General features: G+C 43.2%; 1 protein-coding gene across 1 annotated transcript in view; it reads left to right on the top strand.

Moving 5' to 3' along the window:
* Positions 1 to 27,420, top strand: part of HECW1 (HECT, C2 and WW domain containing E3 ubiquitin protein ligase 1) — a 125,401-nt gene that overhangs the window by 40,044 nt on the left and 57,937 nt on the right. The window contains exons 4-6 of the mRNA XM_060280553.1: positions 1,288 to 1,382; positions 5,721 to 5,799; positions 9,789 to 9,958. Of these exons, the coding sequence (XP_060136536.1) occupies positions 1,288 to 1,382; positions 5,721 to 5,799; positions 9,789 to 9,958 (344 nt within the window). The remainder of the gene's footprint in view (positions 1 to 1,287; positions 1,383 to 5,720; positions 5,800 to 9,788; positions 9,959 to 27,420) is intronic.

The following is a 27,420-nucleotide window of genomic DNA, read 5'->3' as shown; positions in this document are numbered from 1 at the left end:
TCATTTGGGACCTCCCAGTTACCCTAAATCGGCTAAGGATGCATCCTGGAACCTGGCATGGAAAAGCTCCATTGCAGCAGTGGATTGCAGGAGGAAGATCAGTAGTGGAGGACAGGTGGACTTTCAGGGAAGCTTGTCCACTATTCCTGATCTTTCCATTGAGGAGCTCCCTGACCAGCTTCCAATAAATTCCTTGGAATACAATTTGAAAATCACAATGTCTGCTGTTACTAGCAGATTACATTGTACGCCTTACTGATATACAGCAGCATATTGCCTACTAAAGGCAGCACCAGGAAATTGAAAAGTTTAGATTATTTGTCTTCAAGGCATCTGGTTGTTATACAAGCAATTAACAATGGAATCCTACCAATGTCTACTCAGAAGTAAGCCCCACTGAGTTCATTGGGACTGAGATAAGTGTGTACGATTGCATCCTAAAGGGATGTATTTGAGCCTGTAGAGAGGGGTATTTACAAACTTTATTCAATTCCTGGTGCTCTGTTCAGGTAGAAAGAGTGCAAGTAAAAACTCAGTAATTTAGAGAGATCAGTCTCATCCCTTTATTGTTTGTGATGCAGTTATTTTGATATCATCAGCTTTTTATGATACATGGCAAATGAGTAAAAGGTTTTGCTGCTGAGCTGTTAAAATTCCTGTAGAGAAAATTGCTGAATAAAAATTCAATCTGAGCTTGCAATTCAGCTGCTGTGATCACCCAACTTGATTGCATTCCAGAATAGACATGTACACGTCCTGCTCACAGTAGGATTGATAGTTCTGTACCTTAACAACCACTGTTTGACTGCTGTTTCAATAGGGCTGAGCCTAAACTTCTTACTTCATCTTTGTGTTCTTTCTCAACCACATTGAAAAGTGCCTCTCACTTTGAACTAATTTTCACCACTAAGTTACAAACACACAACCATTTAAGCCTATTGGCTGTGATGGCATACATTACATCTTCAACACCTGAATGTGCAATGTCAAATTATGCTGATAAATATATGAACAAAAAAGAAGGAAAATGATGATGAGAAGCAATAGCTCATGGAATAAAGGGATGCTGACAATAAGGTGGTTGTTTGGTGGGATGGGCATTTTTTGGCAATCTGTGTCACATGCACTAGTTTCTAAGCAAAAATTGCACAAGGTTCAGAAGAGCTCTCTCATTTTGTGGCAAGGAGAAGCACTGCAATCTCAGAATGAAATTTTCTGCCCTATGATACCTAATAGATGAAGACCAATAGCTACTTGTTGTTAATCCAATATGACTTTTTCTTTTAGCTGAAACAAAGATCTGCTTCAAATACTACCATGGAGTGAGTGGGGCACTGCGTGCAACAACCCCCAGTGTGACAGTGAAGAATAATGCAGCTCCTGTAAGTTATGCTTGCTTCTTTAAAGTGCTCATCAAGTAACTTTGTGTCACCTTTTGACTTTGTCTTAAGTCCCCCTCCTTTGCTTTCAGTTCTAGCTATGAGGTTGCAACACCTTTCAAAGAGGAACAAAGTGTTTGCTTTTAAGAGCAAAGAATCACATGGATCAGGACTCTGTATGATCAGGTCTCATGCAGTGGATTCTGTTCACACTGGGAGCTCCTCCACCACATTATTTTAGTGCTACTCACAGCTGAATGAACCTGGGGCACAGAAATCACACTGCAGGAAGGCAGTGGGTGGTGAGGAAGGGACGCCCTACCCCCTCTGAAATAAGATCACTTCCTTTTCAAATATGTTACATCTAAACATTCTGATTAAATCAGGATCATTGGTTTTTTTTTAAAAAAAATCATAAACAGTTTTTAATGATTAATGCAGCTTTTGCTAGGTTCAACCAAGGTTCTACATTGGTTTGTGCCAGCTCAGAGAGTTAGTTTTTATTTCAATATGACATCTCAACTGCATACATAAGTGCTCTCAAAAACTGTGGCACTTGGAATGGAATATGCAAAGCAGATAACAAAGAAGAAACTGGTCTTCTCTCTCTCTCTCTCTCTCTCTCTCTCTCTCTCTCTCTCTCTCTCTCTCTCTCTCTCTCTCTGTGTGTGTGTGTGTGTGTGTGTATACACTTGTTCCTATGAGCATAGAGAATATCATTATAAAGGTCATTTGTTTGTTAATGGCTTTGATGCACACATGATATCTCTTAGCCGTTGTACTGCCCAGATCACGTCTCCTGTTATGACCATATAATAGAAGCACTAATAGCTTGTACATAATAACACTGTAATCTAACAAATTATATAGAGATAATGTGATTGCAAAGTACATTCATAAACTTCCATGCTTCAGTGGCTCTTCTGAGCTCATTACACACATCAGGTAACAAATTCCCTTGTTTAGACAGCACTGGTCAGTTGCAAAAGCACCACAAATCTTAATATGGTTCTACTTGGATGGCTGGGGAGAAAATCAAGGCAAGACGAATGACTTACTAAATGATAAGGGTACGGGATTGATTGTCACAAGGCTTTTAAAGGGCTGAGAAACAGGTGAGCTCACTTCTTGGGCTAAAATGAGGAAGTAAGAGAAGGGCTGTTCATCCTCCCCAATGTACATTTCCTGCAGCCTTAGAAGGCCCATTATCTGAATAGGATTTCATTTTCTAGGTTACGGCGTAATGACCTCATCACTCAACAGCCATTTTACAAGTTCAAATGTCTAGCAACAATCTGGGTTTTTTTCTCCCTGGGGTATTTCCTCCCTCCAGCTGTTTACCTGCATGCATCTGCATGATCTGTTCTTCATGTACTTGGATTTTCCATTGAGGCACAGAATTTTTTTAAAAGGGGTGTTGTATAAAAGCTACATACCCTTTAGGGGGAAATGCCAAATCTATTCCCCTGCCCTACAGGAGTATGCTACTGTTTTAGGGAAGTTGCATTGCGTGGATAGGCAGAGTCACCCAAACCCCAGGCGACCCCCTGAGTGGAATAATGACGCAAGACAATGCGCTATGGGATTCAAATTGGCCACAACTTTATTCAGATTCAGATCATAGAATCATAGAATCATAGAGTTGGAAGAGACCACAAGGGTCATCCAGTCCAACCCCCTGCCAAGCAGGAAACACCATCAAAGCATTCTTGACATATGGCTGTCAAGCCTCTGCTTAAAGACCTCCAAAGAAGGAGACTCCACCACACCCCTTGGTAGCAAATTTAACTGCCGAACAGCTCTTACTGTCAGGAAGTTCTTCCTAATGTTTAGGTGGAATCTTCTTTCTTGAAGTTTGAATCCATTGCTCCGTGTCCGCTTCTCTGGAGAAGCAGAAAACAATCTTTCTCCCTCCTCCATATGACATCCTTTCATATATTTGAACATGGCTATCATATCACCCCTTAACCTTCTCTTCTCCAGGCTAAACATACCCAGCTCCCTAAGCCGTTCCTCATAAGGCATCGTTTCCAGGCCTTTGACCATTTTGGTTGCCCTCTTCTGGACACGTTCCAGCTTGTCAGTATCCTTCTTGAACTGTGGTGCCCAGAACAGGACACAGTACTCCAGGTGAGGTCCGACCAGAGCAGAATACAGTGGTACTATTACTTCCCTAGATCTAGATGCTATACTCCTATTGATGCAGCCCAGAATTGCATTGGCTTTTTTAGCTGCTGCATCACACTGCTGACTCATGTCAAGTTTGTGGTCTAACAAGACTCCTAGGTCCTTTTCACATGTACTGCTCTCAAGCCAGGTGTCACCCATCCTGTATTTGTGCCTTTCACTTTTTTTGCCCAAGAGTAGTACCTTACATTTCTCCTTGTTTCAAGTTGTTCACTACCTAGAAACTATTTCAGAGGAACATCTGGTCAACTTTTTTAAAATGCTGATTTTTTTTGGCCTTGATTGTGCTTTGCTGGATATTTTCGGGAAGGAACTTGCTCATACAAGCAGCTCTACTAAAGGGGCAGCAAAAGATCTAACTTAATGTGAATCAAGCAAAGCAGTTGCTATGATTAGTGAGAAGTTTGCTATGCTAACCTCACTCTGATGTACCTAGCCAGGATTGCTAGAATGGCAACTTGGAGACTGTTGAAGTTGTTGAACTTGTGTTGGGCTTGAGATTGTGCTTTGCTGCCATGATTTGAGTGGTGAATGAAAAGGTCCCTACATCATTACTGGTAGGCACAGAGAGGTACCACTGGTAACAGAGGGAGTGTGGGTAAATATTTCTGAATGGCTAGTGGCACTCTGCAGGCACCTTCCCCTTGCTGATCAAACAGCTAAGTCTCTATGCATGTGCCCCTTTTCAAAGAGCTAAAATGCCACTACTCAGGAGCAGAGGGGATTGGATTCCATCTTTTCCCAGCCAAACTTGCTGGTTTCATCTTTTTTCAAAAACAGCTCTGAAAGTGCAGCTCTATGATGTTGTACACGCAAAGGTATTTCATATGATGTTGCCAGGACTCCACATATCAGTATTAGTGACCAAACACTTGAGGTGGTAGATGATTTTGTCTACCTGGGTTCCACCGTAACCAGCAACCTCTCCATCAACACTGAGCTGGACAAGCATATTGGCAAGGCAGCTATGGCAATCACTCATCTCTCCAAAAGAGTATTGGAGAATGTGATCCTAACATCCAATATACCAGGCTTGCATGTTGAACACACTGCTTTATGGATGTGAGTCATGGGCAACTTACAGCTACCAGGAGTGACATCTCAGCGCCTTGCACATGCGCTGCATCAGGAAGTTTTGGGCATCACATGGCAGGACAGAGTCTGAAACAAAGATGTGCTCTCCCAAGCCCATATTCCCAGCATGTTTACACTGGGAATAGTCATGTCTGTATAATGGAAGATGGCAGGATTCCCAAGGACATGCACTACAGTGAGCTGATTTCAAGCACCTGACCAGTTCTGTGCTACAGAGATGTCTGCAAATGTGACATCATCATCATCATCATTATAAATTTATATACTGCCCTCCACCTGAAGATCTTGGGGCAGTTCACGAGATAAAAATGCAGAATAAGGGCACAACATAGTTGAAAAGAAAAGAAAAACTCTTGGCAGCATCAAAATCAACCCTGCCATGCGGAAATCCCTTGCAGACGACCATAGAGCATGGAGACAGACGGTCAGGTGCATCCATAGCAGTGACCAGAGAAGGAATGACTGCTAGGAGGAGAACAGAGAGAAAAAATGACATGGTGCATCTGCAGGAGCAGCACCAGACACCTTCCTCTGTCCAAGATGCAACAAAACATGTCTCTCCCTTATTGGTCTCTACAGCCACAGCAGATGCTGTGTGACAATGGCACACTCCTCCATTGCCTCCTGAGACAGACAGATGCGAACCAACAACAGGAACCCATATTTCCATTTGTTAGCACAAACAGTTACTTCCAAAACGAACAATGAACAACTGTATTCTGGCAAATGCCTTATTCCCCCCCCCCATAATAAGTGCTGTTTACAAACAGTAGGATAAGAGAATGCTCTTTTTATGGGCACTTAAAAGATTACGGTAATCCGTTGCTTCGTCTTCCCCTTCTCTGAGATGATGTTCTCCAGTAGCCTCTATTTCCCCTTTACTGGTAAAGCATTAACTTGTCAAAAGAAGTGTTTTGATCAATAGATGCCTAATGAGCGCTTGTCATTAATTTGTTCTTGATTGCAACCATAGGAATAATGTAGTTATTACGTAGCATTGTTTTAAAAAGAAAAGCAAAAATATTAATGCCAGCTCTCTTGCTATTTTTCTCCTTCCAGCAGATTTTTAAAAGCATCACCAATGAAGATTCAGTCCAGGGCCAGGGAAGCAGAAGACTGATCAGTTTTTCATTGTCAGGTATGCCTTGCCCTGATACACTTTTGTATAGAATGTGTTTATCATGTTTCTACCCTGCCCTTCCTTCGATGAGATGAGGCCAGGCAACACAGAGAGACTTGCCCCATGTTATCATTGCAACATCGCTCTGAGGTAGTTTAGGGTGAGAAATGGCAAGTTGCCCCAGGCCTTCCAGGGAGCTTCATGGCTAAGGGAACATTTGAAGCCAGTCTCCCATTTCCCAAGTCTCCATGTTGATCAAATTTTAAAATTCATTGATTAAATCAAAGTCATGAACATTTCAACAATATTTTGGAATTTTAAAGAAATCACAATTACTGGAAAACTTTCAAACCTCAAAATTTCACAGCTTTATGTCTTTTATTCAAGGTCGGAATAGCTGTCCATTACTGAGGTCTGGAAAGGTGAATGCTGTTGTGTTTTCCATGACACCTGTTCAGCTATGCGCTAGCCTCTTCCTGTTAACTAGTACGTCATGCTACTTGAAGGAGCTAGGAAGAGGCACAAATAGCACATACATACTATCAAACGAACATGAGTTTGACCAAACTGCGGGAGGCAGTGGAAGACAGGAGTGCCTGGCGTGCTATGGTCCATGGCGTCACGAAGAGTCGGACACGACTAAACGACTAAACAACAACACTATCAAACCTGGGACTCTCGGGTACCTCATGCAACTGATCTGCAACTGACTTTTCATCATTAGTAGATTTCATTACCAGTTGCTAGCTCCTATCGGTTCTTGATCTTGACTGTCATTTTATTGACTCTCCTCAGTCTAATCCAAACTAGATCCATTTATCCAGTCTTCTATGCCTAGAAAGTTATAAGAACAAATCATAAAGGAATTTGCTTATGAGAATCCAACAGACCACGATCTGTAGCTAGCATCTATGATAAGCTACAGTAACTACATACATTCCTTTCTCCGGCTAATAGGTTAGGTTTAAGAAAAATCTATTTTTAACACAGAGTTTAAAGGTGGCTTCAGGTTATTGGTAGCTATGTGGCAGCTACTTAAATGATTTTGTAACAGCAGAGAGGAATCATTAGAGCAGTTAACTAAGCCTGAAATGTCATTGTATCCTGTGATCAGTTTATGGAGCTCAGAGAAGTCATGTTGTATAATATTCATCACCAAGTCTGATTTGTTTGTTTGTTTATTACATGTGCACCCTACCCTCCCACCAAGAAGTTCAGGGTAATGTATATGGATCTGCTCCTTTATGGCCACAGTAAATCTTTTGGGTAAGCTAGGCTAAAACAGTGGGGTTTTGAACTTCTATGCCATCAAACTTGCCTTTCAAGAAACATGGAGCATCTTCTGTATAGTAACACTGTAATCTTGTATGAATTGAATATGCACCCCAGCATATACACAGCACTCCTATACAGCTGAACTGAGGTGAGGGATAAGTGATCTTTCAAGGAAGCTTACCTGCCATTCCTGACTGTCTTATTAAGGAACTCCAGTCAATGACTGGCTGTCATTGGTTTATGCATACAAAGCCCACCAGAACATTAATTAACTACTCTTCTCTTCTTTTGCATTCTCTTTGAAGACAATTAACAATTTATCCCTGCTAGCAATGTGTTAATAATTAATATTTTCTCCTCTTTTTCTTGTGACCTTGGCTTTTTTTTTTCAATCAACCGCCCTCCTAAGTTAATTTCTTGTGCTTTTTCACCCGTGGCTTCACTGTAGACTTCCTCTGGCTTTCTTGTGAGCCTCTTGTTAGCAAAAGTGAAATCATATTACTTTAAATTCTTCTGTTGCATTTTCTTATCACTTTTCTGGGGGCAGCAGAGATTCTGTATGGCACATGATTGATTTGGAAAAATACCCCACCATGTTTTGCCACAGTGCCATACTTTCCTGTATCCCATGCCATATTGTACTAAAAACTTTTATCATATTTTACTGCAGTCCCCTCAAACATCTTTCTACACCTCCACTGTACCTTTCTATGTACCCCGAAGAAACATATTGCTGTGTTTTCCTACACTCAGAGGCATATTTTACTGAACTGGATAGCCTCTAACTTAAGATTTTGATAAAGGCACAGAACGCAAGATATGTTGTCACGTGGTGGTATGACTGAATGCCACAGTTACCTGGCAACACCATGATTGTAACACCATTCACAGTAGGTTCAGAATATGGCAGCCAGACTTTTGATTGTGACTCTTTGATCAGAATGTATCATGCCAGTGTTAAAGATTTTCCGATAACTTCTCTTTCCAGATACAATTCAAAGGGCCACTTTTAACATATAACACTCTTAACAACTGAAGAACTCCTCACTCCCATTTGAACCTATTTATTATTTGAGATCATTTTCAAAGACCCTGCCTTGCCAACATCCTCCATCCTGTTATTCTCCCACATTCTCTTTCCAGTGTTGTGATGTTCAGATCTTTTTTGCCTCCTACCTTCTAGCGATTTCTTCATTCTTCTAGCGATAACTAAACTCCCTTGATTCAGAATGGTACCTGATAGGTTCAGGGCACCTTACTATCTATCTTAGCTTATGTTGTCATCTGGATTGTGCAGAGAAATCATGATTTGCAAAGGATCATCCAGTAAGCATTATGGCTTCTCCAAAGGTCATCTTTGCATCCAAATGTAACCCCAGTCACTGTAGCATGCTGTACTGGCTTTCTTCAAATATTGCTTTGCCTCAATTATCCTGTGTCTGCCACTGCCCCAATTCTGTTATGTGCAACTAGTTGTATTATGGAAGCGTTTTTGTTATCTCCCAGACAAATATGGTTGCCTCCAAGCGATGCCTCCAAACTCCACTGCTGTTAATGGCTTTACTTCCACAAAATGGCCCACTCCATCATTTTGTTATAGACTTCATTCTAGTTTTTTGAATGTCTGAGAAAATGTACAGAAAAATATGCTTGCTTTGCTTTCTGTTTGTTCTGTGCTCCACTGATCTGTTTCTGAGAAATTGCCTGACATTTTCAAACAGATTGATATGTGCCACTTGTGGTGGGGAGGGCAGTGATTTATGAGCAATCAGAAATGATGCATGGTATATGGTGTATTAATATCATTCATCATTAGGTTTGACTTAAAAATATATATATACAGAGGCTGTTAACTGCTCTCTTGGTTTTCCTTCAATTCACATGCACCCAAGAAATGCCTTGGGAAAACCAGAGTGTGCTGCTGAACTCATTTTTAACAAAAACATTAGGCCTTCTAGAAGTCAGTAGCCTTGGTGAACACATTTTTCAGAGCCATTATGATGAGATGAAAATATCTCCATATTTTCTTGGGAAATTCTGCTAGCAGTGAATTACAAATAGGAATGGAAAGTGCTTGCCTGGAAACTCCTTGGTGGTGTCTTGATCCCCTGAACAGATAGCAAACTGACATTTAGCACATTCTGATTGTTTACTGTGTGAGCTGGCAGAGCAAGAAGATTTGCAGAGCCCAACGGGCTCTAGAAACACTGGATCTAAATCTCTTCCATGTTCCTTGCATGATTTTATTCATCCTTGTAACTCTCTGGCCAGTTTCTTAATGCCTCTTACCCTCCCTGTGTTTCTTGGCCCATAAGAAGGCCTTTGTCCATCACAATGCAGCTACAGGCTTTAGCAACAGTCTTTACTATTTTCATGCAGCTAAGGATGCATATACCGGTACACCATGCATTTGAAGCACATACCTACCCCCAAGAATACTGAGAACTGTAGTTTGTTAAGGATGTTGGTCATGGTCACTCTATGAGGGGCAAACTACAGTTCCCATGATTCTTGGGGATGAGAGAAATGGGCTTTAAATGTATAGTGTGTACATTTCCCATGGCAATCACTGGGACTTGCCTCACTGGTTATGTCTGTTGCTTTGAGTGTCATGGTGGCAGAGAATACAGTTCACAAGATTTAAAATTAGATCAGATGTTTCAAAGCGGTTACAAAGGGGGGAAGCTAAAAATTATTAATGATTGAAGTGGATCCCACTCAACTTTCTGCAGATTTTCAAGCTTTTGGCCTGAAGAAAGGCATGTTCTTCAATCCAGACCCTTACCTAAAGATTTCAATCCAGCCTGGAAAGCACAGCATCTTCCCAGCTCTCCCTCACCATGGACAGGAGAAGAGATCCAAGATCATGTGTAACACGGTCAATCCCATCTGGCAAGGAGAGGTAAGCCATTAGCTTTTTTGAAAAATGAAATAAAGCTGCTCTGCCCTTGGAGCAAATGCACAAATTTAGCCAGGGTGCAGACAGGTGCAGACATTTTATAAAAGCTTGGAGAAACAGAGAGGATGTCACTGTTTGAAGAGAGCCTTTTCTCACAGGTACAATGTAATCTCCACACGCACCCTGCCACTTCTGTGTCCCCATCGTCTACAAGTGCCTAATTGAAAAGGTGCAGGGTTTAAGCTTACCAGAAGTCATAGCTTCTGACTTGGGAACCTCCCCTAGGAAGTGGATGCTCCTTGCGATGACTTACAGAGGAAGGGGAAAGAAAGCACCACACTGTGCACCTTCTGCCTGAGCTGTGATAGTCAATGAAATTCTGAAGCTGTGCTCTGGGAAGCCTTGGCTCACGTTAAGTCCTCCTTCAAGCAATGTCCATCAGAAGAAAAGGGTGCATAAAAATAGAAAAGGCGTAAAATATTGAGAGGAAATGAGAGTGAAAGAGTATGTGAATCTAAGAATCATGGAATCATAAAATCGTAGAATTGTAGAGTTGGAATGGACCCTGAGGGTGATCTAGTCCAACCCCCTGCAATGCAGGAACCTTAACAAGATCATACATGGCAGATGCCCACCCAGTTTCTGCTTATAAACCTCCAATGAAAGAGGGGCCACAACCTTCTGAGGTAGACCCTTCCACTGTCTAATGTCTCTTATTGTCAGAAAGTTGTTTAATCGGAAACTCCTTTCTTGTAACTTAAAGCCATTGGTTTGGGTCCTACCCTAAGATACAGAGAATAAAGAATGGGGAGGGGGTTGGGGGGAGGGAGAATGTAAGAAGAGGTGGCTACAGTCTTGGGGGAAGCAGAAAGCTGAATCCATCAAGCCAGGGGCTTGCCACCAGGTTATAGGTTGGGCTGCTAGAACTTAGATGAGTAACATGTATGATTTGATATATCCTCCTTGTCCAAATAATCATTTAATGCAGGCATCCCCAAACTGCGGCCCTCCAGATGTTTTGGCCTACAACTCCCATGATCCCTAGCTAACAGGACCAGTGGTCGGGGAAGATGGGAATTGTAGTCCAAAACATCTGGAGGGCCGAAGTTTGGGGATGCCTGATTTAATGGTTTGCACTTGAAATGCTAATTTCGTTATATTTCAGCCACAACACTTTAATTTACTACTAAGACAGATGCTACTTTAGTCCTTTGGTAGACATTGTACTACAAAACTGTTATTTGCAGGGTTGGTAATTATTAAATAAAGGCACAGCTTGGCATTACAAGAACGTAATTAGAGGGTGGTTGCATGCCATTGTTAGGTGCCAGAAAGTCTTTGCAATGTTACTGGAAAAGAAGAGAACAAACAGCATGAGGGTACAATAAATTTATTTTATTATTATTATGTATTTATTAAAGATTTTCTCAAACAACAAAACATACAAAAATACAAAACACACAAAGAAATTTACAAAACATAAAAAAGAAAAAACAAGAATACAAAAAGAATACAAAAAAGAAAGAATACAAAAATGCAAAAACAAAAATTCTAACTATTTCCCTTATTTCCAATCTATTGACTTCCTCATTCCACCTCCTTCCGCGGTTCTATACATGTCCTCCGTAGTAAACTCTAAATCTTATATAAATTCTAATTATTACTTTAACTATACCTTAATTCTTTAATCTTTTATATCTTTTATATCTTATCCTTTTATATTTTATCTAGATCTTACTTCTTAATTTAATTTACTTCTTAACTTCTATCAATACTTATTTCACACCGTTGTGTTATCTACAACCTCTATTTTATCTCCCTCACTTCCACTAATTCTAATCTATTATACGTTTATTCTTTAAATAAATTTTAAATTTCTACCAATCTTCTTCCACTGCTACTTCACTCCGATCCCGGAGCCCCTCCCTTCCCCGAAAAACATTTCCCTGGGTGTCCCGACCAGTCCCTTAATACAATCCAATTTCCGACCTTTTTAATCCATCCATCAATTAAAAACCAATAGATCTTTCATCCCACACCAACTCTTGTCCACTCCAACCCATGCTGCTCTCCCACCCTCCCATTCTGTTGTACAAATTCTTTAACACATCTCCTGCGCCTCTCATTTTTTGCACCTTCCATTCCCACAACTTGTCCATTGCATGGATGGCGCTCCCCTTCTCCCACTAGAGGAGCGCATCTCCATGCCCCTTCTAACTCATTTGCCCAAGCATCATACTGTCTGTTTGGGACAGGTTCTCCCTCTCTCACTAGGAAAACCTGTTCCCAAATGTCCTCCTCTTCCAGAGCTTGTTGGTTGAAATCTAAGTCCTGTGCTCCCTCTCTCACCGGTTGCCTCAGGTTCCTATTCTTCCGCTCCTCCTGGATTTCTTGTTCTGTTGTGGTAAAGTTCTTGATTTCCATATCTTTTGCTTGTGGCTTCAAAGTTTCCTTTGGTGGTGGAAAATGCTGAGGGTACAACAAATTTAGCAAGGAAATGAAAATGTATTTGTATCATGGAAAACTTTTAAATTAGCAACTGCTATATTTGGATGGCATCAGAATCTAAGCCCAGAGATTCTCCTGCAGGGGGGTAGCTTTCAAAGTCAGTTTGCATAGGAAGGGCCTAATAAAGGTAGAAACTGTGTTAGCTACTGAATGAAATTGTTGCAGTAGGTTGAGCACAGAAAAGATTATGTACCTACTGAAGTTTCACTTCACTTTGTGGTTTGCACTAAACAAGATATAACACTTTTTTTTGATAAATTTATTGGATTCGATCCAGACCTACAGTGCAGTCCAAACCTAGCTTCTGCTGGGGTGAGAGAGTTTGGATTTGGCAAAACATGGCTTTCCTGGCTGAACTGAGGCTATGCCAGCATTAACCACTGACTCCAGCTGAGCTGGAGATACAGTGGCTAAAGTCCCTTCACCCTGCCTCAGTTGGTGAAACTTTGCCAGCAGAAGGGGGAAAGGGGGAGGGGCTTCGGAGTGTGGCTGGGGCAAGGAGAGACACCTATTCCAAACCAGCTTGGTAATGTGACCTTGGGTCCAGTTTCCAATACTAAGACCCACATTCACTTGCCATCTCAGCTGGCAGTAGCCCCTCCTACTTTCTGAACAGAGTTTGGAATAGAGGTAACTTACAGCAATGTACACAGTGCAGGCCTACGATACACTTTCTCCCTATAGCTAGGTTTGATTGAAATCAATGGGACAAGTCGGCTAAGTCTGGATCCAACCTGTACCATTTATTGGCAAAATGAGACAATTTGTAAAAGGGAAAGATTTCCAAAAAGCCTCCCTTTTGCTTACCTTTTTGTGTGCTGTTTGTAGCTGCTTATATTCTCAATCTGGATCCTCTGGGAATTGATTTGTTTCTTTTTAATACCACTGGGTTTTTATCCTGGTGATTACAGTGGATCAGGGACCACAAAGGAAACAAGATGGTATCATGTTAGCACACAGTGAATCCAATTGTGCTCTGAATGATACTGTAACACCAAATCAGAGAGAGGGCAGTGTCTCTGCCTTCGCTTTGAATGAAAATTTTCACATCATTTCACAAGATTCACTAAAATGAAGGCAAAGGGAATTGCTTTTGGCAGGGCACAAAATATTTCACTAAATATGCTCTGGTTTAGGCTCAGTTCTAACTGTATTTAAATGTTTGCTGACGTCTTGTGGCTGAGAAGCAATCTGCAAATGCCTGAAGGTTTTTCCATTAGCGAGCAACTTCATTCTGTGTACAGTTGAGAATTTTCTCTCAGAAACATGGCACTGTGCAACAAGCTGGTTGGCTTTAAACCAAGCATCCCCAAACTGCGGCCCTCCAGATGTTTTGGCCTACAACTCCCATGATCCCTAGCTAACAGGACCAGTGGTCAGGGATGATGGGAACTGTAGTCCAAAACATCTGGAGGGCCGAAGTTTGGGGATTCCTGCTTTAAACAGTATGGAAACCAAGTCACCATTACGACTGCACAGTCCAATTTCTTTTAAACTGAAAGGCCAGTTAACTGACAAGATCTGATTTCCCCAGAACTCGTTGCCTACGTGAGAAGTATTCTATATAATGTTGTAAACAAGAGCAGTGTAGTCAGATATGCATATTTAACAATGTTTAACTTGCCATAAAACAGAAAGTCGTACTTTTAATATATGTGTTTATATGTCAACTTCTTCAACACATAATTTTGGCTGGAGACAGATCATCATCATTATGTTTAATTGCATGCTATTTTTCCGCAAATGAACAACAATAACTATTAGCAATTCAAAACAATGTATTTGAAACAATCAGTAATGTCAGTAAGTAAAATGATAATGTCAGTACAGTGGTACCTTGGTTTACAAACACAATTGGTTCCGGAAGTCTGTACTTAACCTGAAGCGAACTTTCCCATTGAAAGTAATGAAAAGTGGATTAATCTGTTCCAGACAGGTCCGCAGAGTACTCAACCTGAAGCGTACTTAACCCAAGGTATGAGTGTAATTGGTTCCAGAAGTCCGTACTTAACCTGAAGCGTACTTAACCTGAAGCGAACTTTCCTTTTGAAAGTAATGGAAAGTGGATTAATCTGTTCCAGACAGGTCCGTGGAGTACTTAAACTGAAAATACTCAAACCGAGGCGTACTTAAACCGAAGTATGACTGTAAGTGATACAAATGGAGTAGAGTAATTTACCATCTTAAGACTAAACAGGAGCGAGAATAATGCCTAGAGATAAAATAGTAGTATACAAAACTGAAAAATATAGCAGTATTTTTTAAGAGAATGGAAAATGGTTTGAGAGAGACTTCAGTTCTCATAGTGTGCATATATATTTCCTTTGTCCAGTGTTGGCCCTGATCAAACTGTTTGATGCAGGGGCAAGCTCCACCCAGGCAGAGGAGGAAAGACTGGCCTTTTCCTTCAGTGGCCCAGCAATGTGAAGGAGGCCAACTTGGTCTCCTAGCAAAAGGTTCTGAGATGTGAGGAGGCAGCATGTGTGGGCATGTGACAAGCATGTAAGCCTTGTCAGATGGTGGAGGCAGAAAACAAATTCTGCAATGCCTCCATTTTTATAGAAAACTAGCTGGCCCGGCCATGCGTTGCTGTGGGTTTTTGTGTTAAATGGACCCTTTTCTGTTAAACTGACCTTCAGAGTCTCCCTTCAGAGTCCCCTCACCTGCCCTGTCCCAACCCTGACTCCCCTACTGTAAGTTTCAAAAATAAGACTCCCCCACCCACGCGTGTTCCTGAAAATGTCCCCACCCCCCACTGCTTTGGCTGACTCAGGGTCCTACCCCCCCATGGCTGTTTCCCCCCTCCCTTTATTGTGCCTCATCTCTGTGAGCCCCCTCTCCCGTTGTTGTGCCTCATCCCTGTGATTCCCCCACCCTGTGAAAGGCCCATATTCTGTTTGTTTTTGCCTGTGGCCTACTGGGCAAAGGTGAGGCCTACTCAGTTTTTCCTGCTGGGCAATGCTGCGGCCTACTCAGTTCTCCCTGTTCCAACCCAACCCCACTGCTTTGGCTGACTCAGGGTCCCCCCCCCATGGTTATGTGTTTCCCCCCTCCCTTTGTTGTGCCTCATCCCTGTGACCACCACCCCTCATTGTGAAACGCCCTATTCTGTTTGTTTTTGCCTGTGGCCTACTGAATGGTGTGGCCTACTCAGTTTTTCCTGCTTGGCAATGCTGCAGCCTATTGAAAAAGCTGGGCCTTGTTGCTGCAAAAGGATTGTTTTAGTTGGTTGCTGTGGAATTTTGTGATGTCATCTGGCAGCGCAGCTTTGGAGGTGGCAGGGTGCAATCTGCCTTTCTATTGGTTGCTGCTGGAGTTTTCAGAGCTTCAGGTGCTGACGTCTAATTTGGGCGCTACTTTTTGTGTTTAATCATTATTTTAGGTGTGAAAGGTGTTGTGGGTTTTTTTGGAAAAATTTTAATGCCAGATCCCTCCCTTATGGGCATGGGACGTTGTGGCCAAATTTGTTACATTACGGTTCAGCAGTTACAGAGAAAGGTTGTGACCTCCACGCGCACAATGCCTACATTTATATATATATAGATTTCATTGCAGAGGTGAAATTGGGATGGGTATGATATGAGAAGAAAATACTCCCTGGAAAATACCCTGATGTTGGGAAAGATTGAGGGCACTAGGAGAAGGGGACGACAGAGGACGAGATGGTTGGACAGTGTTCTTGAAGCTACCAACATGAGTCTGACCAAACTGCGGGAGGCAGTGGAAGACAGGAGTGCCTGGCATGCTCTGGTCCCTGGGGTCACGAAGAGTCGGACATGACTAAACGACTAAACAACAACATTATGATATGATGTGATATGATATATGATATGATATGATATGTATTTATTTATTTATACCCTGCCTTTTTCCTTGACAGAGTCTCAAGGCAGCTTCCTAGAGAGGGTTAATTTAAAAACAATTAAACATTAATAGAACTAAAACTATAGTTATCTATCATCTATCTATCTATCTATCTATCATAAAAATATACAGAGAATTAGTAAAAACAGCACAGCACAAACCTTTTCATCAAAAGCAGTCAGTTTCCTATTGGAACAAGGTCTTCACCTGCTGGTGGAAGGACAACAAGGAGGGAGCCAGTCTGGCTTCTCTGGGGAGGGAGTTCCAGAGTCTGGGAGCAGCCACCATTAAGAAGACCCTCTTGCGCATCCCCATCAAGCAGATCTCAAGAGTCTGGGCAAGTTGGTAAGAGGGAGTATGGTCTTTCAGATAGCTTGGACCAAAGCCATATAGGGCTTTATAGGTCATAACCAGCACAATATGCAGTGATCCCTCTTCCAAATTGCCTTTAGTGTGCGTGCTGTCTGTCTCAACAAAAGCTGCCTTTTTCTGGCCTCTGTCTTCTTCCCTCTTTGAGTTGGGCCAGCATAATTCAAGACACAGTGTCCAAACAGACATTATTAATAAAGATGCACACTGCAGGGATTTCACAACCATCTGCACAATAAATAGAGATTCAAATACTGGTATATACAAATAGTATCTATATTTTACTAGCACCAATGATGAACAACATGGAAGTTTTTCAAAGATATACAAAATTCCGAAATTACAAGGAATACTTTGAACTATGAGAGAATGGCAAAAAGTCTGCATCAGCAATAAGTCTACATCGTTCTTCAGGAAAAGTTTTTTGCCAATACACCCATAAAGCAGTCATGATACTGTGGTGCCAAAAAAAGGGGGCAAATATAACAAAAGATCTGTAGAGCAGCCTAATAAACAGAACTGGCTGAACCAAGACAGTCCAGTCAGGGAAGTTCCTTAATGAGGGAGGGATAAGTCTCCCTCCCCACTTCTGGGCACTTTAGCAGGTGCTACCTGTGGCCCCGCAGCAGAGGCTTGGAAGGAATTCTTGTCATATATTAAATAAGAACTTGCCAAATGGTACAGGAGTAATGCTGAGCAACAAGAAAGGGGAGCTGTGTCAAAATGAAGCTATAAGAATGCCAATTGAGGCAAGGGCTGTTTAAGCAAAAACAGTGACATCAGCTGCAGCCACCCTGCAGTGCAGAAAATCCAAGCCTAAATACAATGATTACCTCGGTTTAAGTACACAATTGGTTCCAGATGTCTGTACTTAACCTGAAGCGTAATTAACCTGAAGTGAACTTTCCCATTGAAAGTAGTAGAAAGTGGATTAATCCGTTCCAGATGGGTCCATGGAGTACTTAAACTGAAAGTACTCAAACCGAAGCGTACTTAAACTGAGGTATGACTGTAAGGACTTTACAGGGGCAAACAAACAAACAGAACCAGAATAATATTAAGTGGCAAATTAAATTGCAATGATAGTATGCAACCTGTATTGTGCCCCAGGCCTGATGCCTTCCCTTCCCTAGCCAGAAGGAGGAGGACTCCCATGTTGAAAGTGATGGTGTAGGATTAGAGGTGGGGTGAATCTTCCCTTTTAACGGCCCAACATTTGCTGTACTGCAAAGGAAGAACGGAGAAGGTTGCAGGTATGGAAGGTGCCTCTTTCCTATCACACACAAACAAACATACACACAAACACAAATATAGCTGCAAGAGAAGGCTCCAATCCAGGGAAATAGGCACTTACGCCTGGAGTAAGAGAAAGAACAGGTCCCAAACAACCAGCAGACATTGTCTATAGCAAGGTCCTGTACAGCTGAAACCTGCAGAAACTAGCTTTTGAAATACAGGCCATACCATGTGCTCAAAGGTTTCTGCCTTGGTCTTTAAAGAGCAAATGCACATAGTTCTCCCCTCCTTCACCAGAAAAAAGCAGAATGAAGAGTTTGGAAATGAGCCAATTTGTAAAACCTGCCTTCTTCCCCTCTCCAAAGAGCTAATTGGTACATGCCTCCTCCACTCCATCCCAGGGTCACACCAACAAGGGGTTTGGCAAATTCACCCTCACGTGTGGGTAGGAGTGGTATTATTAGAACACTGTTCTTCCCAGGGAACTTGTATAACAGGTACAATTCTTCAGTCTTCTTGAGAAAGTGGTTTCATTCTGAAAGTAAAAACACACTGCAGTTTGTTTCTGCATTGCCCCACATTGTGTCTATTTGAAAATAGATGAAAATAGACATAGATGGCAATGGATGTTGGGAAGGGTATATCCACACCTGCACAATGATGTTGTGAGTGGATGTATACCAAGATTACAGAGATGCAGGTGGCGCTGTGGTCTAAACCACTGAGCCTCTTGGGCTTGCCGATCAGAAGGTCGGCGGTTTGAATCCCTGTGACGGGGTGAGCTCCCGTTGCTCTTTCCCACCTCCTGCCAACCTAGCAGTTCGAAAGCATGGCAGTGCAAGTAGATAAATAGGTACTGCTGTGGCAGGAAGGTAAACACCGTTTCCATGCGCTCTGGTTTCCGTCACGGTGTTCTGTTGCACCAGAAGCAGTTTAGTCATGCTGTCCACATGACCCAGAAAGCTGTCTGTGGACAAATGTTGGCTCCCTCAGCCTTAAAGTGAGATGAGCACCGCAACCCCGTAGTCGCCTTTGACTGGACTTAATCCTCCAAGGATCCTTTACCTTCTACCAAGATCACCATCACCACTTCCTTCTTCATTCACCTGGGTCATGTGCAGGGAGGAAAAGACATGGATTATCTGATCAAGGGAAGGGTTTTTAACTGCATATCAAATTAACACACCCACCTTTGTGGCCAGCAGAAACAATAATTGATCTAGATTGAAAGCAACATATTGAGGATGAGCATGAATGATTTTGGATTGAGATTTTTGTGCTGCAAATGGGCCACAAAATTGTTACTGGTGAGCTATAGTGGTAGTTCAGAATAGAGATTTTGCGTGTATTTGATAAACCTTTGTCAGCTCCTGTTGGATTCTGGGTTTTCTATGCCCTCAAAAGGTCTAGATAGAAGCTTGTGTGGTTTGTAAAAAATGGCAACTAAAGATTGTAAGAATGTCAAGCTAAACTGCTAAAATGTTGCTACAGATTACAGAATGACTTCTTCAAATGGTGTTTCTTCTTATTTTCTTTAGTAACTATATTAGATTCCCTGAGCTGGCTTCTGTTACTCAATTTATTTCCTTCTCATTGAGTTTTATACCTTTGGGGAAGCGTCAAAAATTGGCTGGTGCATCTAGTGTGCTTTTTAAAGGTCCTATCTATTACATGAGATGCACCGCAAGGGCCTGAAAAATTATTCTTTGTTGAAGGGCAGCTGAGCATTTTATACTGCCCAGATTTTGATGTCTTTGTGTACCATCGGGTAATCTGTATAGTTGCACTTGACCACTCTTGATTTCCTTCCTGTTTTGTCAACAGCCATTCCATTATGCTTCTGATGCAGAAGGGTGTGTGTGTGGTCCTTTGAAGGTTGGATGCAAGTTTGGAATTGAGCATGTGGAAATAAAATGTGTGTTCAGTGAAAAGTATAGTAAATTGGTAGTGGGTCCCCCCCCCCTTGAAGCATGGGTATCGGTAGGTGCCTGGCAATCCAGCCTCTGACACTGACCCTGGGTGGGTCTGGGTCTGAATGGGAAAATGATAAAATAAGCATCAACATTAAATAATAATAATAACAACAAATATGTTTGCTGTGAAACTTGCAATCTTCTCTTGGAGCATCCAGAAAGCTATATCTAACTTTTCTTACAGGATTTTGTTCATCAGGACCTCATTAAGCAATGTTTGGCTACAAATAGCTGTTAAAAAGCCACCAGTTTTATACTCAGCTGTACATGAAGAACTATAATTTGCAGGGCTGAAGCTTCTAAATATTCAATGCAATGTAATCCTTAGTTTTAGTATCCTCCAATATGTGTTTAAGCCAGAAAACGCTTTATTTTATATCAGCCCTTACCACAGTGGTGAATGGATGTTGCTAGCCTTAAATACCTTTACTGTCAATAGCTTCCAGTGTAGCATTTAATCTGTGAAATAATAACAACTGTAAAGGAGTTGCTTAGAGGAATGGGAGACCCTTTATTTACTGATGAAGCATGGCCTTCACGCTGAAAGTAGCTATAAATAAAGCAAACAAATAGCTGTTAGATAAGCTTTTAAAAGGGCAAGATTTTCAGGAGTCTCTGAACAAGCTGAAACAGATTTTGCAAAAAAAGAAAAATATGGTCACAATTATGGGAATGATCTGGGCTTTTTGGCACCACTGTGCCCATGGAGCCATAGAACCCAGTGGGTTCCTGTCACTCTTTAAGGCACACAGGCATGGGCAACAGTGAACAAGGGAAAGTCAATGTACATGTGTCCTACGAAGATATAGCCTTCCCTCTCTTCTCCAGAGCCCTAGTCCTCAAGTTACTGCTGTTCCAGGATGGAGTAACTTGCAAACTAGGAACCATGACAATCAAATGCACAGAGGAGGTTGAGGTGCTCAAGTTGGTGGCTTCTGTACCTCCAGCAAACAAGAACCTACTTCCAAATTCAATGATGCAGAGGAGTGGTGGGAGGCACCAGCTGGGAAACGCCAAAGGGAACCCCCAAAGGAAGAAGGCTCACAGCCAGGGATTGGTGGTGGGATGACAATGAGTGATCTGAGGGAGAAGAGGGATCAGTCTGGGAGGAGGTGTGCCAGAAGGTGAAGAGGTAACATAGTTTCGTGAGCAGGAAGAGGCTGGGGCAGAGAGCAGTCCAGAATCAGAGGCGGAAGTGAAGGTGGGAGAGTGCACTGGCATAGCTAGCGGGTGTGGGAGATGCAGACCGCCCAGGGCGGCACGGGGCTGTACAGCGAGAGGGGTGATGAAAGACCTAGCTACACCACTGAGTGGGCGGGGAAGGGATGGTGCCAGAAAGTTAGTGGGGGCAGAGATAAGTTACGGAGAGAAGTGTGTGTGTGAATGTGTAGTCTTAATTGGTGGGAAAGTATTTGAACACTGGGCCATATTGAAATTTTGGGGTGGGGTGTATTCATGAGGGAAGGCAAGGTTTTTGTTTTCTAGTAACATTCAAGTGCACTCAGTATACTGTGTAGAGTATAATCCATGATGGATGGCTCAATTGGTAAAGTGTGAGACTCTTAATCTCAGGGACTTGTGGGGGGGGATCATGCATTGCAGGGGTTGGAGTGGATGTTCCTCCTGGTCCCTTCCAACACTACAAATTCTATGATTCTGTGATTCTAATAGTTGGAATCATTGCCCTAACCTGGACTCAAGTGTTTTCTCTTCCCCTGCAGGTGTTAAATTAGCATAGCACAACTTGAAAGATTATGTTGCTACTATGGTAGGAATATAGGAAGGTGTCTTTTACTGAATCAGACCATTGATTGTTTACACTGTCTGGCAGCGGCTCTCCAGGGTTCCAGACAGGAACCTTTTCCCAGTCGTACCTGGAGATGCCAGGGATACAACCTGGGGACTTCTGGGTGCAAAGCTGATGCTTGACCACTGAGTGATGGCCCTTCCCCATAGCTGGTTTCACAACTGCTGTTGTGAGTGGTCGGTGTACTTGCTTTGTGTATATTTCTGCTTTGAGTTGAAATGTCACAGGCTGTACCCAGAGGCGTAGGAAGGGGGGTGCGGTGAGTGTGGCCCACGCTAAGTGTCATGACTGAGGGGGGTGGCAAAATGGCAGGTGAGTGGGTGGCACACCTCGGGCCCAGCAGCAGCAGCTCTTCTGACCTGGCAACAGAGAGCAGCCCTCCTCAGCCGTGGCAAGGCGCACCTGGCCGCAGCAGCTCCATTGCTGGGTCATGTCTGACTTGGCTGTGGAGAGCAGGAGGAGAGTGAGCAGCAGCTTCCCCACCCCTCTCCTACCCTCAACTGTGGCTTGTGGGAGGGCACCCTCCATGCCCCGCCCCCCTCAGGAGCCTGCCTGCCCTGGGCAGCGTGGGCATATGCTCCACTGCTGACTGTACCTCTTAGATTTCATAGCCTTGGCCTTTCTGCCTACAGTTTTATTTCTCCATTCAGTACTCGGGTATATGTCTGCCAGCCGGGAATAACAGGTCATGAATCTGATGATGTGAGTTCTAATCCTTGAAAGCTAATGTCCCAATTAAACTTACTGTCTGTTTACATTTTTATGTACTCTGAAAAGCTAGTGTTAAAATCTGAGGTGTGTGGCTGCATTGCTGCATTTGTTTGATTTTATGTACTTTCCATTCTAAGCATCAGTTTTATGTATAACTTTGTTTGTTTGTTTTTTTGATTTGAGAATGGTGGGTTTTTCTGGATGCACTTTTTCTATACACACACAGCTTACTGCAGTGTTTCTCAACCTTTTTTGGGCCAAGGCACACTTGTTCCATGAAAAAAATCACGAGGCACACCACCATTAAAAAAGTTAAAATTTTTAACTCTGTGCCGCCCTATATTGACTATATAATTATGACTGTAAGAAACACTTGCCAATTGCTGTGTTGGTTGCAATCTCCTGTAATAAGGCTTCACAAGCCGCTGATTTCTCTGCCAGCACAATCCTTTGCTCAGCAAGTTTCAGGTTGAGCTCATCCAGCCAGCTTCTTTAAGTTTGTCTAAAACCACCCTCCCGTGGTGGTGGCTGTTGAGAGCTGCGCTCGCCCCGCGTCGTGACCCGGCCGGCTTCCTTTCCGGCGGGCCAGTGTTGTGTATTGGCGGCCGCCAGGCACGTGACAATGTAAATCGCCCTTCTCGTCGCCGCACGTCGTGGCAAACCAGCCAGCGTCTCGCGGCACACTAGTGTACCGCGGAACAGCGGTTGAGAAACGCTGGCTTACTGAGGTGACAGGAACTGAGTTCTTTCCCACCCCTTGGGAACGGGGGGGAGGGGAGGACAGTCAGAGCAAAGAGGAGGACCATGGCAAACCAGTGGGGCTCCCGGATGAGAAACAGTGTGAGGGGCGGCAAACTCAGTGACCACCCCGGGTGGCAAAAGCCCTAGCTGTGCCACTGGGAGAGGGGTCAAAAGACAGCAATGAGTCAGGCTGCTGAGGAAACCAGGCTGTCTTCCCCTTCTGCAGCAACCAGCTTCCTTCCCCCCGGTCTCCCAGAACCCAAATAGGTATGAAGAGGGTGGAGCAGAGACAGGCAAGACAAAGTAGCCTCAGATTCCTTGGGAAGGAACCAGGGGCGGGGAGACTTAGAAGCTGTGGGAAGGTGGGGACCTTCAGTCCTTGCAACTGTCTCAATGGAGCAAGATCTACTGGGGAAGGTTGCTGTGCTCACTAGGCCTAAGCTGTTTTGCTTCTTTGGATAAAGAGTTAACTTCACTGACACCATATGAGTTGTTGCTGACCTACTCCCAACATCTGCCTGACTCCTGCAGACACCAGCCAAGTGCCCCTGTGAAGTACCCACCCAAACCAGAGCCAGGGAGCCAAGCACCTCCCAGAGCCACTTGCCTATAGCTGAGTTGTCCATTTAAGACAGGGTGGAGAAACTCAGGCCTGAGAGCTAGAAGCAACCCTGTATGCCTTTCTATCTGCCCACCACAGGACCCTTCCTAGGCCATGCCCCCTCCCCAGGCACTGATCACACCCTCCTTGAGTGTTTTTGCCTTGCTAGTGATAGCCCTTCAGATATTTGAAGATGGCTTTCATATCTCCTTTTAGTCTCCTCTTTCCTAGGCTAAACATACCCAGCTCCTTCAACCGTTCATAAGGCTTGGTTTCCAGACCCTTGATCATCTTTGTTGCCTTCCTCTGCACATGTTCCAGCTTGTCAACATCCTTCTTAAATTGTGGCACCCAGAACTGGACACAGTACACTAGGTGGGGGTCTAACCAAGGCAAAAAAGAGCAATTCTATTACAGTCCATACCTTGGTTTAAGTACGCTTCGTTTGAGTACTTTCAGTTTAAGACCTCCGCGGACCCGTCTGGGACAGATTAATCCACTTTCCATTACTTTCAATGGGAAAGTTCACTTCAGGTTAAGTATGCTTCAGGTTAAGTACAGACTTCCAGAACCAATTGTGTACTTAAACCGAGGTACCACTTTACTTCCCTTGATTGGGACAACTAAGTGGTCAACTAAGACCTCCAAGATCCTTTTCACATGTACCAGCCAGGTGTCCTCCAGCTTATATTTGTGCAGCTGGTTCTTCCTGCCTAAGTGCAGAACCTTACATTTGTCCCTACTGAAATTCATTTTGTTAGCTTGGACTCAGTTTTCCCAATTGTTTAAGATTATTTTGAATTCTGATTCTTTCTTCTGCAGCATTAGCTACCCCTCACAATTTGGTGTCATCTGCGAATTTGATCAGCATCCCCTAAATTCTGTATGTTCCATGCTGCACTTGCAGGTAAACTTACATCAGTCACAACAATATTGAGCAGGAGATCAAGAGTCAGTTGTTTCTTTTATTAGCAAGTGCTGTATCTATAAATAGACCACTCAAGCCAGATTTAGCTCCCAGCACAAGCATCTTGGACAGCAAACCAAGGAAACCCCCCCCCCCGGTGTCTTTTTCTTTCACCCATAGCTTTTCTCTCACCATAAGCACACATCTGCATGCAAAGGCATTTGATATCTCTTCTAAGAAAACTGAAGGTGACACAAGTGTAGTATTGAAAGTAGGCCAGGTCAGGTAAGGACAGCAAGCTGAACAGTTACAAGTTCCCTGTTTCCCTCTGCTCATCATGTTTCCTTTAAGTCCCCAGAAATAAGAACAGAGTGATTTCTTCATTCCTGAAATCAGCTGGGATAAACAGGGAGCAGAACTCGTGCATTTTGCTTCATGTTGGGCATCTGTTTTGCCTCCTCCCCCATCATTCAACAAACACTCAGATACAGCTACTGTATTAACTTTCAGAAACAACACTAACATCTCTGAGCTCTGCAAATATATATATATAGTGAAATCACAATAAAGAATTTGATTTTGTTTTTGGATTTCTTAAACTGGGACTGTAGAAAGTGTCTAAAAATGGAAGTAGAATGTCTTGAATGGAATGGGGAACAGATAGGGTTGCTCACAATTAAATTTAAAATATCTTTAGAACTCTAGTCAGGAGTTTGTGCAGATGAGTGGTGGCAGGCACTAGCTGGGAAACCCCAAGAGAAGAAGGCTTGTGGGACAACAAAGAGCGGTCAGAGGGCGAAGAGGGAGAAAACTTGGTGATGGTGTCAGAAGCTGAAGAGGCAACAGGGTTTAGGGAGCAAGGAAGAGGCTGTGGGCAGTCTGGAGTCAGAGGCGGAGGGGCGGTAGGAATTGGGTTGAACAACCATTCTTGGGATGCAGAGATTATGTGCTTTAAATGTGTGGTCTGTGCACAACCTGTTGCTTTAGCCTGAGTCGGCATGGCTGTTCTTGAATATCCCACACAATTTAATGTTACATTTCTCTTTTAGTTTTGTCTCCATTGCCCTGGCTGTACTTGAGTGTATAGGCCGTACTTGAGTGTATATGCTACATACCGGTAACTGTGAGGCCTTTAAGGTTATATCTCAACATCTTTAGCATAAATCCTGATCATTTGTGAAGTGATTTCACCAGTAGTTTTTGAGCTGTATACTTCTGTTCTCTAGTCTACTGTCTGGAGAATAGGGTGGCCCCTAAAAATACATCTTGGTCATTCCTGTTCACATCCTAACATTCATGCATGCAAAGTTTAGAACCAGCCCTTTCAAACATCAATCACTTAGGATGATTAGTTTAAGGAGCTGAGATCCAAATTAAAAGGATGCTGCGATCTGAATAATTGAAAAGGCACAAGCAAGAAAATGGAAGAATTATAATCTAATGCTAGCTTCATGAAGTCAGCTCCCCCCCCCCCCAATAATCATGCACACACAAGCAGACAGCAAGCTCTTAGTATGAATTATTCATTGCAGCATACCTCTGTGCACTCGAGGGTACCATATAATTCTTAATTGGTTTTTTTATATAAAAAAAATTCATGGATACGCAGCCTAACTGCTACAGGGAGAAAAACTGGATATTTGATCTGAATTGCCAAATAATATGCAAACGAAAAGGAAGCAAGGTATATTTTAGCATGTGGTGTTAACTAGCTATTTACATTAGCTGATTGCAGCAGAAAAGTGAATAAGACCTTTACCTTTACCTTCTATTGGTGGGTGAGAGATGCTTAATCTTCCTGCACCCACCAGTTCTTTCCTGTAGATCTGTCCTTGACATTTTAATACAGATCTGGCTCCCAAGTTGGAAGAAACCTGGCATGGGATGGATGGGGGTAGAATGGCTGTCAGGGGTATTTGTAGGTGAGAATAGGCAGGTGCGTGAAAGGCTGAGGACCCCTGTTCTTTCCCATTATACTCTTCTGCACATGCGGTGATCATGCCAAGAGGCAAACTTGTGTTTGGGAAATGTGTGCTTACCAGCAAGCTATACAATCCTTCCTTTCCCTAGTAACAGAAAGGGCAATGGATTTGGATGTGGGCAGTATGAGGGGCTGATGCTGCAAGCAGGAAAAGAAATTGAGCCTCAGACATTTCTTGGATTGAATTTGCTATGCTGTTACACATGGAGTCAATGTTTCCAATGAATTTAATAAATGGACCTGAATGTTCAAAGTAACTAATGGTTTAGGCTTTTTATTCTTATTTTGAAGTGACCAACATGGCCAGAAGTGCCACCTTGGGCCAAAGATTGGAGGGACAGTGTAGTGTCGTGCATACGTGTGATGCGCGCCAGTGACATCACATGTGTGGGATGCAGCATCAGGAGGAGGCACATTATTGGGAGGAGGCCTTGCCCAGCACTGGCCAGCTTCAATGGCCGTGGCTCCTCTCTCTCGTGCTCAGGATGAGCTTGCCTTTGATGCTGCACTGTGCTTGGCTCAGTGGTTCACCCTCCTCCGCCCCCTCAATATTGGGGGGCTAAGCCCCCTGCTAGAGACGCAGGTGGTGCAGTGGTCTAAACCACTGAGCCTCTTGGGCTTGCTGATCAGAAGGTCGGCGGTTCGAATCCCCGGGATGGGGTGAGCTCCTGTTGCTCAGTCCCAGCTCCTGCCAACTTAGTAGTTCGAAAGAATGCCAAAAAGTGCAAGTATATAGGTACTGCTCCGGCGGGAAGGTAAATGGTGTT

Source organism: Zootoca vivipara, chromosome 12 (genome assembly GCF_963506605.1).
Source record: "Zootoca vivipara chromosome 12, rZooViv1.1, whole genome shotgun sequence".
Lineage (NCBI taxonomy): Eukaryota > Metazoa > Chordata > Lepidosauria > Squamata > Lacertidae > Zootoca > Zootoca vivipara.
The sequence above is the reverse complement of the archived record's forward strand: the minus strand, read 5'-3'. Positions and strand labels throughout refer to the sequence as shown.